The sequence below is a fragment of the Sparus aurata genome, chromosome 2 (genome assembly GCF_900880675.1).
Source record: "Sparus aurata chromosome 2, fSpaAur1.1, whole genome shotgun sequence".
Lineage (NCBI taxonomy): Eukaryota > Metazoa > Chordata > Actinopteri > Spariformes > Sparidae > Sparus > Sparus aurata.
The window spans coordinates 1,497,796-1,515,311 of NC_044188.1; the positions used below are offsets into that span (position 1 = coordinate 1,497,796).

The following is a 17,516-nucleotide window of genomic DNA, read 5'->3' on the forward strand; positions in this document are numbered from 1 at the left end:
TTTTCTTGTCAAAAAAGTGCTGACTTCTTCCCGTTAACACCGAGGTGGTCCAAGAGAAGAGAATCAATCCAGAAACACTTCTAACTAGAGTTCCTGCTGCTAAAAAACTAATTATAATAACAACAAAACCATCCACACTTTGCAGTAAATGCAGGTTTAATTTATTGTAAAACAAATTTAAACTCATCAATTTCTACTTGTTTACAGATTAAGTATAGAGTATATTTTAAGCAGATGTCACCAGATGCAGATCACAGACAGTAGAGTCCTCTTTTCAAAACATTCACAACAATTATCTTTATCTTTGCAGGAGTACAACTGCATGTGGAAAAAAAAGCTGCATGTAAGCTCATAAATTGCCTTCATATGTCAAATAACACACTTTAATAATGTAAATGTAACTTTGGTGGAGACAAAATCACACAAGATGTTATGTTTCACTCACTGCATTATCTCTTTAATCAGTCAGTGCAAGAATTTGAAGTATAAGAATACAACTGGAAAAGCACATTGTCATTTACAAATGTTTAAACATCTGTCAAACTTTTGTTTTGTTAAATTCACATATACCTCTTCTGACCCCAGTACTGAGTCCTCTCCTGGAAAACCTGGATGTGTGACACTATGGCCCCTCGACTCCTGCCTCTTCGGCTCCACCCTGCCTGTCTTCAGCACCACCAAGGTAATCAAGCTCTATGTTGTCCTCTCGTCTCGGCATCTGCTTTCTGCTGACCTACAGAGATATGGCAAAAAATGTATTTAAGTCACAAAATAACGGCTCTTCCCCTCAGTATACTTTTATACAAACAAGTATTCCTAATTCTGCCAGAGGTCTCAGAAACATCTTGGGCAACATGCTTCTTCAGTACTGGAAGTGTTTGGTACATAATGAAGTTACTCAAAATGTTTTGCTTCTGTTTTCTCTGCTGTACCAAACACACACTGAACTGTGATCCCAATGTGAACAGTTGAGTTTTACATATTACACCACGACAGTCACTTCCACTGATGTGTACCTTGTAGTAGAAAAACATGGCAGCACTGAACGCCACCATCAGCACTACGAGTGCCAGCCTGATGATCAGATCTGTTGAAGAGGCTGAAACAGATTCACAGTCATTACATCAGTTCATAGAGGAACATGCTGATGTCTTTGCTTCATGTAGGTTTAGTGTTTTCAGATGTTGGCATCATACATTTCTGCAAAACACGGATATGTTGCACATTTCATCAGGTTGCAACTTTGCATTGCTTTAGGCTCAGTTTTATGTGACAGCCCTGTAATCATGGTCTGGTTAGGTTCAGGCCCAAAAACCACTTCTGGTTATGGTTGGAAAAAGATTTGTTTGTATACTTTGGGTATAAAAGCTGCCACCTGCAGTGGTGTTTTAAAAATTACCATCTTTACAGGAAACCAACAACATCTGGCTTTGTTGCCATTATCATTGCTAGAAACTGTTCCAGCTCTATACGAAATTATCCGGTTTCACAAACACGGCCATAAATTGCCTGGACATCTTGTCCAAAATATCCAGTGGTTTGCTCTGGTTTGGCAACAGTCGTGCCTAGCCTTCACCTCCTCCTTCTTGTGACAAAAAAAGTCAGCTTATATATACACAATGTCAATGTGATTGGACTCATGTTGTAGAAATGTAGATATAATATCTATGATATGTACAAATGAAAGTGTTTGTGGTTTGCAGAAACATAAAATGACTCTGATTCTCTGTAGAGTTACCTGCGACAGTGACATAGAGACGCCGGCTCTCAGAGGAGAATTTATGAGAGAAAGCATAGACGTGATAAACACAGCTGTAGTCCCCTTGGTGGGTGTGGTCTGCGGCAGAGAACAGGAAGTGGGCAGAGTGATTGACAGCTGGCAGTGTGTAGTTCTGTGATGTTGCAGAGTTGGTCAAAATTAGCTGGAAAGAGCCTCCTGGATGCTGGGGCAGGATGGAGCAGCTGATGGTGAAACTGGAGCCCAGCAGCACCTGAAGCTGCTTGTTCTCAGACAACCCGTCAGTGTGAGAGTAGAAGGAGAAGTTTGGCTGAGCCAGAATATCTGTGAACAACATTGGAAATTGCGTGAGTCTTTATTGAGAATATAAAATTCACTGAAAGTCCCTGTTCAAGGTTACCTGAGCAGATCACCTCCAGGCTGATGTGCGGGTGGAATTCACCAGCTGTTGCTAAACACTCCCGCAGCAGGGGTATAGAATCAGACTGAACACAGGTCTCGCTGATCCACCAGGAGGGTTTATCTGAATGGTTTTGTATTTTTGTTGAAACAACAGAACCACAGTTGAAATGTCTACACGCAACAGATGCTAACTTCTGGTCCCATCCAGAGACGATGCTATTCACTGGTCTCCACTCTCCCTGGTGTTTCATCTCTGATGTGCCATCGCAGTGACTGGTTCCCCCTGACAACCTGAAATTATCAGGCTCTGGACAGAGACAGGAGACTAATAAATGAAAAGAATTAAAGACATTTTGATTAGATCAAGTAAAATCAAACATGAAGCTGTCCTACCTGAGCAGGTGAGTCCAACAGCTTTGCCAGGTGAGCAGGTGTTTCTATCTGAGCCTGAGGTTCTACAGTCCAGGAGAGCAGACTCATGGCCTCCACACTGGAACTCTTTGGTCCACATTGGAGCCTCCACTTCTCCATAGAGCGCCCCCTGGAGGACTGAAGGAGCCCCACAGCCGAGCTCCCTACAGACCACCTCTGCATCCTGCTGGTCAAAGTCATATTCACACACTGAGGACCACCTCTGGTTAGACTTCACCTCCAGTCTGCCTGAACACAGACTGTTTCCATTCACCAGCCTGACAGAGTCTGAAGAAAGACAGCAACAGACAGAAGGATTTTAATCCTGCATCCAGGTTCATGAGCAATCATCAGGTGGGAAACAACTAGTTCCACAAGGCTTGAAAGCGTAATCCAAACTCTTTTGCAGTTTCTTCTTTGGTGGCTGAATAACGCATCTAACTCGATTCTACTTCTAAAAGGAGGTTAAGTTTTCACCTGTGCCCATTTGTTTGTCTGTTGATTTGTCAGCAGGATTACACAAAAACTAGGCAACAGATTTCTCAAAACTTGAATGGAGGATGGGTCTTGGCCCATAATAGACCCATCAACTATTGATGCAGATTAAAGGACGAGTTAAGGGTTTTTTAAGTCCATATGAGTGTTATTTACCTCCTCATATTTACTTGTTACCTGTACAAACTGTCAGGTAGGGAGGGACTAGTCAAGGACATTGATTTCCCTTTATTGTAGCTAATAGCTTTAGCACTGAATATGAATTACACCCCCTTCCATGCAGTGACATGACACCATAGCAAACTCTGCTGAACCAGGAGCTCCTAGTTAACGTGGCCGATGGAGTGAAGAGAGAGCTCGACAAACAAACCCGGAATGAGACCTCCGCTTTGTTTTTACTATTGTACTTTACATTTTTGGAACAATCCCTGGCACAAGAATGTCCTTCTGGGGTATAGAATTATTACTATAACACTGCATCTGAAGATGACTGCAGACAACTGGACCACAGGGAATACAGTACCAACGTCGCTTTCTTGCCGGGTTCAGCTCTTTGTAACCTGGGTCCTAAGCAAATAGGACCACTAACATTAGCTGCATGAGTAAACAAGCAATAAATAGCTAAACTCCTTAAACCACCTCTGTGTGTCTTCCAAACCATTCAGTCCAAAACACCGCTCACATTCAGTTGGAACTTGGTACAGTGGCATCTTACTGACATTAAATCTTAGCTCTGTGCCACTCACTCACTGCTTAAAGTTAAGGATTGACTGATGGGTGGATGACATAATATTATTGGTAAAAATCGGTTCATTCAAGCTTATGTCAACATTTTGTTTCGCAGGACAAATCATGACTGCATTTTGATTGGAGAATTGAATATTTTGGTGTATTGTTTTCACGGAGGTATCTGCTCTGAGTTAACATTCTAGTTTTCTATGTACTTATGTCTTCCTGCATATACCTGCAGCAGTATGTCAAGTGGAATATAAAACTGAGCCCTTATACTTGATGACTGCACCTTGATCTAGTGTGGCTCGGATCTGCTAAATAAAGAAATGTAAAGAGCAAGACAACCATCACAGCTGATGTGTCTGCTGGTGTTACCTGAACACTTGACCTCTAGGTTGTATTTGGTTGAATTAATTCTTGTAGATATACACTCTCTAACTGCAGACCCGGACTGAAGACAAGTTGATCTAATCCACCGTACAGGTTGGGGAAATTTATCCTTTATCTGTCCTGTTGAAACAGCAGAGCCACAGTCCAGTTGTCTGCACACTGAATCTGCTGTCTTTAGATTCCACTGACTCTTTTCTTCATCCACTTTTCTCCACAAGTCATGTTGTTTCACCTCCAGTTCACCAGCACAGCGACTGGATCCTCCCACCAACCGGACAATATCTGGCTCTGAGCAGACAAAAGGAAAAGATGGTGTGAAAAAGAAGTCACGTTTAATAGAAACTCAAATAAGATCAAAGCCTGAGCTCCTCTCCTACCTGAGCAAGTGAGTCCAACAGCTTTGCCAGGTGAGCAGGTGTTTCTATCTGAGCCTGAGGTTCTACAGTCCAGGAGAGCAGACTCATGGCCTCCACACTGGAACTCTTTGGTCCACATTGGATCCTCCACTTCTCCATAGAGCGCCCCCTGGAGGACTGAAGGAGCCCCACAGCCGAGCTCCCTACAGACCACCTCTGCATCCTGCTGGTCAAAGTCATCTTCACACACTGAGGACCACCTCTGGTTAGACTTCACCTCCAGTCTGCCTGAACACAGACTTTTTCCGTTTACCAGCCTGATGGAGTCTTTCAGGGAAAAGAGAGAGAACGAATAAGAGAACATAAATGTTTTTTTCTGTTTTAAAAGTCTTCAGTTACTTAAGTTGTTGAGGAGAAAGCTGCTACACTGTTTTGCTGTGAAGCTTCAGACATGTTTTGTGGACTATGAAACTTCACCTGACTTTGCATCAGCATGGGGTCGATTATATAAAGACTGGAAATTGAGTCCTCTTAGACTCTGAGCTTGTTTGTGATTAGTGTTTTTGTGTTGTGGCTTCTGATGGCATTACCTGAACAGGTGATCCCCAGACTGGTACCAGGAGTTATGGACCTTTTTATAAAACATTTCCTCAGTTCGGTTCCAGAATTTAGACAGAATGGCATCATTCTCCATGAAGATAAAAATGTGGGATTGTTTGGAAAAACCTCAGCCACAGAACCACAGTCCAGATGTCTACAAACTGCATCTGCTAACTTGAGGTTCCATTCACGGTCATCCACCTCTGTCCAAACACCCTGGCTCTTCACCTGTAGTTCACCAGAACAGCGGCTGGATCTTCCAGACAACTGGATGTCATCAATCTCTAAGCACGGGTAAGAGTTGTTAGTATGATATAATATTATATTTTTTTTATTATTCTTCGTTTAGGCCTATATTTAGTGTGTCAGTTTACCTTTGGCAGTAACGGTTCCTTCTGTCAGGAGACCTGAGGAGAATCCTGAATACAGAAACAAAATCATTTCAAATAAAGGCACTAATTAGATCGGGTGTGGTGGTTAAATGACAGGACTGTGGATTTTGTCTTCAATCTTTTCAAATGCAGGAACTCGAGGGAGAGATTACCTCCTAATATTACTCTGTTAAAGGATAGGGTCCGATTTTCTGAGCTCTTTCTTAGCACCAAGGGTTTACTGCACAATGATGAAACAGAGAAAAATTGGGAAACTAAAATCGGCCTCTAATGTCTTTGTTCGACGATGGTTGCATGTAAAATGTATAACATTGCTGCAACCCACAGATAACATCCAAAGTTGACATGTGTACCAAATGTGGCATATTGCATTCACAGTATAACCTTATTAGCCACCTTTCACATCCACAGCTGTAGGGTCATGGTGTTGGCATTATTACAAGCCAACAAGGCTTCCGAACAGTCTCACCACTGGATATTTTTAAGGAAACCTGGGGATAATGTCAGCAATTTTTTGGGAACAAAACCAGATCTTTTTTACAATGAATCTAACCATTTTAAATTTGTGATCGTTGCTACTAATACAGGTATTTCAAGCCAAACCATGATTGTTTTCCTGAACCTAACCGAGTGGTTTTTATGCTAAAACCCTAACAGCAAAAGCTCAAAAAAGAAATATCAGGTTGCAACGTCAAACATTTGGTTATTCTGGCAACTGGGTTGTATATGTCTTGCATAAGTGACAAAATGCCCCCAAATTGCTTCTTTTATCATCAAATCCAAAAACATAAACTGCTTCCTGGACAAAAGTGGAAAGGGCAACATGTTGATACCAGTGTGGAGGCTGAAAGGGTTAAATCCTCTTCCTAGCCTCAGGAAAAATAATCAGGAATAAGGCTTTTATGCATATTTTTGTCTCATTTGAAAGGTAAGAAGCTACAGAATATGAAGCCATTGAAAATGAACCTACTTCTGTTACTATTACAGTTTAGCAAAAACTTCGATTTTCATTCATGCCAAATATCTCTGCATTTCCATGGCAATATCCCCATTATAACCAAGATTTCATGTATAATGTTGCAGCTGAAAGTCATCTTCCAGTCTTTGATTACAACTGTAACTGTAACTCTGTCAATGTGATGAAAATATTAAAATACAACATTTCTTACACACTTTAGATATATATGCTATACAGGCTGTCAGGATCATTAATAAAAACATTACAAAGAACATTCAACAGCAATAAAACAAAGTGTAAGCGTAAAAGAGACCTCCCCAACAAACTACCAATAACATCCTTGAAAAAATTATATCTTTCTAATAAGATCCATTTGTGATTTATAGTCAGTTGTCAGCAGCCTAACTAGTCCAGATTTGACTTCTTCACCTTTTTATACCCACTTTCACAAATTTAATGTATTTTCCTGAAGTTTAAAATATTGGCTTGAATGAATATCGCTTATTTTCCTGTGGATCAGACAATCCGAACTCATGATGTACAGAAAGCAGTGAGGTTTAAGTGGCCCAGGTCGTACCTGAGCTCCAGAGCAACGCGAACAGCAGCAGTCGGTCTACGGGATCCATGTCCAGTTGGGGTGTTGTCTGAACAGCCTGTCACTCTTTCTCACTGACTGTCTGTTGATCTTATGTCTTGTTCATCTCTCGTCAAATGTGCAGTTTCCTGTTTGACTTTTAATCTCTATGACGGGCAAACAGGAAGCTGCCTGAGCTGATCATAAACTGACATCCTGTGCTCTTTTGACGTTTTTTTTAAAGATTGTTGTCAGTTCAATTTCAGCTACTGCTGAGCCATTTACTGGAACTAGAGTATGTTTCGTTAAACGTGTGAAGCTGTTTCACATCTGTATAACTTCACAGTGATAACTTAAGTTACATCATGTATGTGGCATAACTTCCCTACAGTAGTTGAAATAACTCAGGAACAGCAGTCTACCGAGTGAAAGTCCTGTGCAGTGAAAAGTTCCTTGGAAATCTGGGCTGGATTGGGTCCAGTTATTAAATGACCCTCCTTGTGGCAGAACAGGTCCAAATAATGACCACTCTGGACTTTCTGGCTACTGGGGGGAGTGTTTGGTCTGGAGTATCACAGCCCTCATGAAAGCACCGTTATGCCTGTTGTTTTGGATTCCCTTATTGAAATGACCTTGTAGGATTTCTTTAGGTCCTTTGTAAACCCACAGTCCTACTTTGACCTTTCCCTCATTGATATTTAAACTGAGGCTCTTTAAAATGTCAGCATAGGTGACACTGGGAGGAGGACACACATGCACAATTCACCCGGGGCGAGTACTTATAACGAGAGGACTGTGTACAGGTGTGTGTCACATGATTTTATAGACCTGAACATTTTCTTGCTTACTTAGATTCTGAGTTATTCTGAGTTTTATAAATGAGGTGAAACACCACCCAAAGTCTTTATCTTTTGAATATCAAACACGCACCTCGATTAGTCTTGAAAGCTACTCTGTTTCCACTCATGCTGCTTGGCAGCTGGAGCAAATTTGAATTAAAGTGGAACGAAATGATCGAATGAAATAGAAACTCAAACTGCTCCTCCAGCGTCCGTCCATCTGCAAGTTCAAACTCTTTATCTTCTCCAAAACAGTCCTCATCAACAAGTGAAGTTACAAAAACTGTTACAGCTCCATAACATCAACAAATCATAAACAGCTAATCAGTTATCATACAATCACTCTGTACTCTTTTAGATGTAGGTTGTCAGCTTGATTTTCATATATATTCCCTCTGGGTTGAAACTTTTTTTTTTTTTATAGCGTAAGGGGGATTTTTTTGCGTAGCAACAGATATAATTAATGGATGGGCTAATTAGTCTACTAACAGAATTATTAAAGGGCCAAAATCAGGTTGTTAAAGGGCCACATTCGCCCCCTTGACCTAGGTCTGCTTTAAGGCATCAACCCTGCACTCTGAATTTAAAAAACAAGCCTCCAAACCATAAAAAGTTTCTACGTTGATAATATGTCAGGTTTTCTCAAAGTGGCCAAGAAATCAGTTATGGCTGCTTTTATAAAAACACGTAGGACAATTTCACCTCCATTTTCTTGTTTGAGTCTGAAGCTTGTGTGATTGTCACGTAGACAGTTTGCTTTTATTCTTGTTTGCTGCTCTTCCAGTCGGTAACGTCCCGTCAACATCTGTTTTTCTTGTCAAAAAAGTGCTGACTTCTTCCCGTTAACGCTGAGGTGATCCAAGGGAGAGAATCAATCCAGAAACACTTCTAACTAGAGTTCCTGCTCGCTAAAAAAACAAATTATAATAACAACAAAACCATCCACACATTACAGTCAATCCAGGTTTAATTTATTGAGAAACAAATTTCATCACTTTCTACTTGTTTACAGATTAAGTATAGAGTATATTTTAAGCAAATGTCCCCAAATGCAGAAGACAGACAGTAAAATCCTCATTTCAAAACATTCACAACAATTATCTTTATCTTTGCAGGAGTACAACTGCATGTGGAAAAAAAAGCTGCGCGTAAGCTCATGAATTGCCTTCATATGTCAAATAAAACACTTTAATAATGTAAATGTAACTTTGGTGGAGACAATATCACACAACAAGATGTCACGTTTCACTCACTGCATTATCTCTTTAATCAGTCAGTGCAAGAATTTGAAATATAAGAATACAGCAGGAAAAGCACATTGTCATTTACAAATGTTTGAACGTCTGTCAAACTAGCTTTTTTGTTTTGTTTTGTTAAGTTCACATATACCTCTTCTGACCCCAGTACTGAGTCCTCTCCTGGAAAACCTGGATGTGTGATACTAAGATCCCTCGACTCCTGCCTCTTCTGCTCCACCCTGCCCGTCTTGAGCACCATCAAGGTAATCGAGCTCAGTATTGTCCTCTCGTCTCGGCATCTGCTTTCTGCTGGCCTACAGAGACATGGCAAAAACTGTATTTAAGCCACAAAATACTTTTACACAGAGAAGTATTCCTAATTCTGTCAGAGGTCCCAGAAACATCTTGGGCAACATGCTTCTTCAGTACAAGAAGTGTTTGGTACAAAATGTTTTGCTTCCGTTTTCTCTGCTGTTCCAAACACACTGAACTGTGATCCCTATGTGAACACTTGAGTTTTACATATTACACCACGACAGTCACTTCCACTGATGTGTACCTTGTAGTAGAAAAACATGGCCGCACTGAACGCCACCATCAGCACTACGAGTGCCAGCCTGATGATCAGATCTGTTGAAGAGGCTGAAACAGATTCACAGTCATTACATCAGTTCATAGAGGAACGTGCTGTTGTCTTTGCTTCATGTAGGCTTAGTGTTTTCAAATGTTGGCATCATACATTTCTGCAAAACACAGGTATGTTGCACATTTCATCAGGTTGCATCTTTGCATTGCTTTAGGCTCAGTTGGATGTGACAGCGTTATAATAACGGTCTGGTTAGGTTTGGGCCCAAAAAACACTTATGGTTATGGTTGGAAAAATATTTGTCTGTATACTTTGGGTATAAAAGCTGCCATCTCCCTTAGTGTTTTCAAAATGACCATTGTTACAGGAAACCATAAATGGCTCTGCAAGACTTAAGAAAATCATATTTTGGCTTCTCTAGCTCTGCGGCCACAAACACAGATGGAAACTCTCCCGAAGTTTTGTCAAAAATATTTGGCTTTGTTACAATTTTCATGGCTGGAAATGTCCCAACGTCTGATTAAAAATATCTAGTTTGTTGCCACAAACACGGCTGGAAAATGTCAAGACTTCTCATCAAAATAAATATCTGGGTTTGTTGCCACTATCTAATGCCCGGTCATCTTGTCCAAAATATCCAGTAGTTTCACTCTTGTTTGCCAGCTGTTGTGCCTAACGGTCACTCCACCATCACTCCACCATCACCCCCTCCTTCTTTCGACATAAAAGTCAGCACACATACACACAATATCAATGTGATAGGACTCACTCAGTGTATATATAATATCTATGACACACTATGTTGCCAAAAGTATTCGCTGACCTGCCTTGACTCGCATACAAATTTAAGTGACATCCTATTCTTAATCCATAGGATTTAATATGACGTCGATCTACCCTTTGCAGCTATAACAGCTTCAACTCTTCTGGGAAGGCTTTCCACAAGGTTTAGGAGTGTTTATGGGAATTTTTGACCATTCTTCCAGAAACGCATTTGTGAGGTCACACACTGATGTTGGATGGGAAGGCCTTGTTGTCAGTCTGCCCTCTAATTCATCCCAAAGGTGTTCTAACGGGTTGAGGTCAGGACTCTGTGAAGGCCAGTCAAGTTCATCCACACCAAACTCTCTCCTCCATGTCTTTATGGACCTCCGTTGTGCACTGGTGCACAGTCATGTTGGAACAGGAAGGGGCCATCCTCAAACTGTTCCCACAATGTTGGGAGCATGGAATTGTCCAACATCTCGTGGTATGCTGAAGTAGTCAGAGTTCCTTTCACTGTTACTAAGGGGCCAAGCCCAGCTCCTGTAAAATCCCCCCACACCATAATCCCCCCTCCACCAAACTTTACACTTGGGACAATGCAGTCAGACAAGTACTGCTCTTCTGGCAACCGCCAAACCTAGACTTGTTTATCCGATTACCAGATGTAGAAGTGTGATTCGTCACTTCAGAGAATGCGTCTCCACTGCTCTAGAGTCCAGTAGCGGCATGCTTTACACCACTGCATCCAACGTTTTGCATTGCATTTGCTGATTTATGCCTTGGATGCAGCTGCTCGGCAATGGAAACCCATTCCATAAAGGTAGGTCTGTAGAGATTGACTCTGCAGAAAGTTGGCGACCTCTGCGCACTATGCTCCTCAGCATTCGCTGACCCCGCTCCGTCATTTGACGTGGCCTACCACTTTGTGGCTGAGTTGCTGTCATTCCCAATCGCTTCCACTTTGTAATGATACCACTGACAGTTGACTGTAGAATATCTCGGAGCGAGGGAATATCACAACTGGACTTGTTGCACAGGTGGCATCCTATCACAGTACCATGCTGGAGTTCATCGAGCTCCTGAGGGTGACCCATTCTTTCACAAATGTTTGCAAAAACAGTCTGCATGCCTAGGTGCTTGCTTTTATACACCCGTGGCCATGGAAGTGATTGGAACGCCTGATATCAATTATTTGGATGGGTGAGTGAATACTTTTGGCAATATAGTGTATGTACAAATGAAAGTATTTGTGGTTTGCAGAAACATAAAATGACTCAGATTCTCTGTAAAGTTACCTGCGACAGTGACATAGAGATGGCGGCTCTCAGAGGAGAATTCATGGGAGAAAACGTAGATGTGATAAACACAGCTGTAGTCCCCTTGGTGGGTGTGGTCTGCAGCAGAGAACAGGAAGTGGGCAGAGTGATTGACAGCTGGCAGGGTGTAGTTCTGCGATGTTGCGGAGTTGGTCACAATCAGCTGGAAAGAGCCTCCTGGATGCTGGGGCAGGACGGAGCAGCTGATGGTGAAACTGGAGCCCAGCAGCACCTGAAGCTGCTTGTTCTCGGACAACCCGTCAATGTGGGGGGAGAAGGAGATGTTTGGCTGAGCCAGAATATCTGTCAACAAAGTTGGAAATTGAGTGAGTCTCTATTGAGAATATATAATTCACTGAAATTCAGTGTTCAAGGTTACCTGAGCAGATCACCTCCAGGCTGATGGGCAGTTGGAAGTTGTCAGGCAATAGTAAACACTCCCGCAGCAGGGGTATAGAATCAGACAGAACACAGGTCCTGCTGATAAACCAGCAGGGTTTATCTGAATGGTTTCGTATTTTTGTTGAAACAACAGAACCACAGTCGAATTGTCTACACGCAACAGATGCTAACTTCTGTTCCCATCCAGAGACGATGCTATTCACTGGTCTCCACTCTTCCTGGTGTTTCATCTCTGATGTGCCATCGCAGTGACTGGTTCCCCCTGACAACCTGACATTATCAGGCTCTGGACAGAGACAGGAGACTAATTAATAAAAAGAATTAAAGGCATTTTGATTAGATCAAGTCAAATAAAACATGAAGATGTCCTACCTGAGCAGGTGAGTCCAACAGCTTTGCCAGGTGAGCAGGTGTTTCTATCTGAGCCTGAGGTTCTACAGTCCAGGAGAGCAGACTCATGGCCTCCACACTGGAACTCTTTGGTCCACATTGGAGCCTCCACTTCTCCATAGAGCGCCCCCTGGAGGACTGAAGGAGCCCCACAGCCGAGCTCCCTACAGACCACCTCTGCATCCTGCTGGTCAAAGTCATCTTCACACACTGAGGACCACCTCTGGTTAGACTTCACCTCCAGTCTGCCTGAACACAGACTGTTTCCATTCACCAGCCTGACAGAGTCTATCGGGGAAGAGAGAAAATTAACAAGATGTTGTTGTTTGTCAAAGATGGCAGTGTGGACAATATAAGCGAGCAAGATGACAGTGATGTTGTCATTTTTGTGAATCCAGCTTCAGTTCTTAATGCATCAGTTAAAAAAAAGAGAACTCATTTAAAATACTGTTATTCATTCTAACAGTGTTTAATATAACTTAATGTATTGTGGTTAACATACATATAAGGTGCCAAAATATATTCCCCAGGTGGCTACTTCTTTTTTTAAGGATTAATGTTAAAGTTATTGCCTTTGTTGGTTTTTACCTGAGCAGGTAATTTTCAGGATATCTTGGGTAGGAAAAGTCGATATTGAGACACATTCCCTGATGGCAGACTCAGACTGGCCACAGGAAGTTGTAATGTCCCATGCATCTATTTTGTCCACATGTATTGTTTCTATTGAAAGTGCAGAACCACAGTCCATCTGTCTACATACAACTGCTGCAGACATCATGTCCCACATAGAAAAAAATGAGAGAGACACTGGTTTCCAGTTTCCTTTGTATTTCATCTCAAATCTGCCCACACAGGAGCTGGATCCTCCAACTAACCGGATGTCACTGGGCTCTGAAGAGTAACAAGAGAGTAATAGGTTAAATAAAATACATAACTTGCTTTAGAATCAAAGCTGCAGCTCCTCTCCTACCTGAGCAGGTGAGTCCAACCGCTTTTCCAGGTGAGCAGGTGTTTCTATCTGAGCCTAAGGTTCTACAGTCCAGGAGAGCAGACTCATGGCCTCCACACTGGAACTCTTTGGTCCACATTGGAGCCTCCACTTCTCCATAGAGCGCCCCCTGGAGGACTGAAGGAGCCCCACAGCCGAGCTCCCTACAGACCACCTCTGCATCCTGCTGGTCAAAGTCATCTTCACACACTGAGGACCACCTCTGGTTAGACTTCACCTCCAGTCTGCCTGAACACAGACTGTTTCCATTCACCAGCCTGACAGAGTCTGAAGAAAGACGGCAACAGACAGAAAGAGTGTTGCTTCTGTATTCAGGTTCAGGAACATTCTCTACAAACAACAGTTGATAGTTTGAAAACTTTCTGCTGTTTTCTCCATTGATAGCTGAATAACTTCTACAATTCAATACTGCCTCTTCCTTCCCTATGCATGTATGCCTTCCTGCATATATCAGCAACAATATGTCAATATGGTGAGCTGGAATATACAACTAAGCACTTATTCTTGATGACTGCTACTTGATGTAGTGAGGCTTCGATCTGTGGAATGAAAAAATGTAAACAAGACAACCACCACAGCTGATGTGTTTGCTGGTGTTACCTGAACACTTGACCTCCAGGTGAAAGTTGTTAGTATCAGTTGTGGTAGATACACAATCACTAACTGGAGACCCAGACTGAAGACAAGTTGATCTAATCTCCCAGACAGGTCCGTATGTTAAACTCTGTATCTTTTCTGTTGAAACAGCAGAGCCACAGTCCAGTTGTCTGCACACTGCATCTGCTGTCTTCAGATTCCACTGACTCTTTTCGTCAATCACTTTTCTCCACATGCCTTGTTGTTTCACCTCGAGTTCACCAGCACAGCGACTGGATCTTCCCACCAACCGGACAAAACTGGCCTCTGAGCAGACAAGAGGAAAAGATGAAAAAGAAGTCACATTTAATAGAAAGTCGAATAAGATCAAAGCTGCAGCTCCTTTCCTACCTGAGCAGGTGAGTCCAACAGCTTTGCCAGGTGAGCAGGTGTTTCTATCTGAGCCTGAGGTTCTACAGTCCAGGAGAGCAGACTCATGGCCTCCACACTGGAACTCTTTGGTCCACATTGGAGCCTCCACTTCTCCATAGAGCGCCCCCTGGAGGACTGAAGGAGCCCCACAGCCGAGCTCCCTACAGACCACCTCTGCATCCTGCTGGTCAAAGTCATCTTCACACACTGAGGACCACCTCTGGTTAGACTTCACCTCCAGTCTGCCTGAACACAGACTGTTTCCATTCACCAGCCTGACAGAGTCTATCAGGGAACAGAAAGAGAACAAATAAGATGTTGTTGTTTGTCAAATATGGCAGTGTGGACAATATAAGCGAGCAAGATGACGGTGATTTTGTCATTTTGGTGAGTCCAGTTTCTGTTCTTAATCCATCAGTTAAAAAAGTAACTAATTTAAAATACTGTTGTTTATTCTAACAGTGTTTAATCTAACTTTAATATATATTGATGAACATACATATAAGGTGCCAAAATATGTTCCCCAGGTGGCTACTGCGTTTAAGGATTACTGTTAAAGTTATTGCCTTTGTTGGTTTTTACCTGAGCAGGTAATTTTCAGAATATCTTGGGAAGAAGAAGGCCATGCCGATGCACATTCCCTGAAGGCAGACTCAGACTGACCACAGAATGGTATGATCATCCATGTATCTGTGTTGTCCACATGTATTGTTTCTGTTGTAAGAACAGGGCCACAGTCCAGCTGTCTACATACAACCGCTACAGACATCATGTCCCTCACAGAAAGCAATGGGTGGGACACTTGTTTCCATTTTCCTTTGTATTTCATCTCAAATCTGCCCACACAGGAGCTGGATCCTCCAACTAACCGGATATCATTGGGCTCTGAAGAGTTACAAGAGAATAATTGGTTAAATAAATGACGTAACTTGATGTAGAATCAAGGCTGCAGCTCCTCTCCTACCTGAGCAGGTGAGTCCAACAGCTTCACCAGGTGAGCAGGTGTTTCTATCTGAGCCTGAGGTTCTACAGTCCAGGAGAGCAGACTCATGGCCTCCACACTGGAACTCTTTGGTCCACATTGGAGCCTCCACTTCTCCATAGAGCGCCCCCTGGAGGACTGAAGGAGCCCCACAGCCGAGCTCCCTACAGACCACCTCTGCATCCTGCAGGTCAAAGTCATCTTCACACACTGAGGACCACCTCTGGTTAGACTTCACCTCCAGTCTCCCTGAACACAGACTGTTTCCATTCACCAGCCTGACAGAGTCTGAAGAAAGACAGCAACAGACAGAGGGATTTCTACTTCTACTACTCTGTATTTAGGTTCAGGAACATTCTCATTCTCTACAAACAGCAGGTGATTGTATGAAACTTTTCTGCTGTTTTCTCCCTTGATAGCTGAATAACTTCTACAATTCAATGCTGCCTCTTCCTTCCCTATGCATGTATGCCTTCCTGTATATACCAGCAACAATGTGACACTGTGGTGAGCTGGAATATAAAGCTAATCACTTATCCTTGATGACTGCTACTTGATGTAGTGTGGATTGGATCTGCTGAATGAAGAAATGTAAACAACAAGACATCACAGCTAATGTGTTTGCTGGTGTTACCTGAACACTTGACCTCCAGGTGGTAGTTGGCAAAATCAGTTGTTGAAGATACACAATCACTAACTGCAGACCCGGACTGAAGACAAGTTGAATTTATCTTCCAGACAGGTACAGATGTTAAACTCTGTATCTTCTCTGTTGAAACGACAGAGCCGCAGTCCAGTTGTCTGCACACTGCATCTGCTGTCTTCAGATTCCACCACCCCACTGCATTATCCACTTTTCTCCACACGCCATGTTGTTTCACCTCCAGTTCACCAGCACAGCGACTGGATCCTCCCACCAACTGGACAAAATCAGGCTCTGAGCAGACAAGAGGAAAAGATGAAAAAGAAGTCACATTTGATAGAAACTCAAATAAGATCAAAGCTGCAGCTCCTCTCCTACCTGAGCAGGTGAGTCCAACAGCTTTGCCAGGTGAGCAGGTGTTTCTATCTGAGCCTGAGGTTCTACAGTCCAGGAGAGCAGACTCATGGCCTCCACACTGGAACTCTTTGGTCCACATTGGAGCCTCCACTTCTCCATAGAGCGCCCCCTGGAGGACTGAAGGAGCCCCACAGCCGAGCTCCCTACAGACCACCTCTGCATCCTGCTGGTCAAAGTCATCTTCACACACTGAGGACCACCTCTGGTTAGACTTCACCTCCAGTCTGCCTGAACACAGACTGTTTCCATTCACCAGCCTGACAGAGTCTATCAGGGAACAGAGAGAGAACAAATAAGATGTTGTTGTTTGTCAAATATGGCAGGATGGACAATATAAGCGAGCAAGATGATGGTGATTTTGTCATTTTGGTGAGTCCAGTTTCTGTTCTTAATCCATCAGTTAAAAAAGGAACTAATTTAAAATACTGTTGTTTATTCTAACAGTGTTTAATCTTACTTTAATATATATTGATGAACATACATATAAGGTGCCAAAATATGTTCCCCAGGCGGCTACTGCGTTTTTTAAGGATTACTGTTAAAGTTATTGCCTTTGTTGGTTTTTACCTGAGCAGGTAATTTTCAGAATATCTTGGGAAGAAGAAGGCCATGCCGATGCACATTCCCTGATGGCAGACTCAGACTGACCACAGGATGGTATGATCATCCATGTATCTGTTTTGTCCACATGTATTGTTTCTGTTGTAAGAACAGGGCCACAGTCCAGCTGTCTACATACAACCACTGCAGACATCATGTCCCACAAATAGGGTAATGGGTGGGACAGTTGTTTCCATTTTCCTTTGTGTTTCATCTCAAGTCTGCCCACACAAGAGCTGGATCCTCCAACTAACCGGATATCATTGGGCTCTG

At 42.7% G+C, this 17,516-nt stretch overlaps 2 protein-coding genes across 2 annotated transcripts in view; both read right to left on the reverse strand.

Moving 5' to 3' along the window:
• Nucleotides 1-7,100, reverse strand: LOC115571057 (scavenger receptor cysteine-rich type 1 protein M130-like). Its single transcript, XM_030400085.1, has 8 exons — nt 7,052-7,100; nt 4,546-4,851; nt 4,154-4,456; nt 2,534-2,839; nt 2,139-2,447; nt 1,739-2,062; nt 1,017-1,099; nt 1-733 (listed from the first exon to the last, which is right to left on the reverse strand). Exons 1-8 carry the CDS (start codon nt 7,098-7,100, stop codon nt 623-625), a joined length of 1,791 nt encoding a protein of 596 aa, XP_030255945.1. The 3' UTR covers nt 1-622.
• A 2,228-nt stretch (nt 7,101-9,328) lies between these two features.
• LOC115571061 (scavenger receptor cysteine-rich type 1 protein M160-like) overlaps nt 9,329-17,516 on the reverse strand; it is a 30,453-nt gene continuing 22,265 nt past the window's right edge. Inside the window, exons 9-22 of the mRNA XM_030400099.1 lie at nt 17,211-17,513; nt 16,605-16,910; nt 16,218-16,520; nt 15,566-15,871; nt 15,184-15,486; nt 14,581-14,886; nt 14,194-14,496; nt 13,555-13,860; nt 13,173-13,475; nt 12,567-12,872; nt 12,172-12,480; nt 11,772-12,095; nt 9,685-9,767; nt 9,329-9,439 (exon numbers count right to left, since the gene is read on the reverse strand). Of these exons, the coding sequence (XP_030255959.1) occupies nt 9,329-9,439; nt 9,685-9,767; nt 11,772-12,095; nt 12,172-12,480; nt 12,567-12,872; nt 13,173-13,475; nt 13,555-13,860; nt 14,194-14,496; nt 14,581-14,886; nt 15,184-15,486; nt 15,566-15,871; nt 16,218-16,520; nt 16,605-16,910; nt 17,211-17,513 (3,872 nt within the window). The remainder of the gene's footprint in view (nt 9,440-9,684; nt 9,768-11,771; nt 12,096-12,171; nt 12,481-12,566; nt 12,873-13,172; nt 13,476-13,554; nt 13,861-14,193; nt 14,497-14,580; nt 14,887-15,183; nt 15,487-15,565; nt 15,872-16,217; nt 16,521-16,604; nt 16,911-17,210; nt 17,514-17,516) is intronic.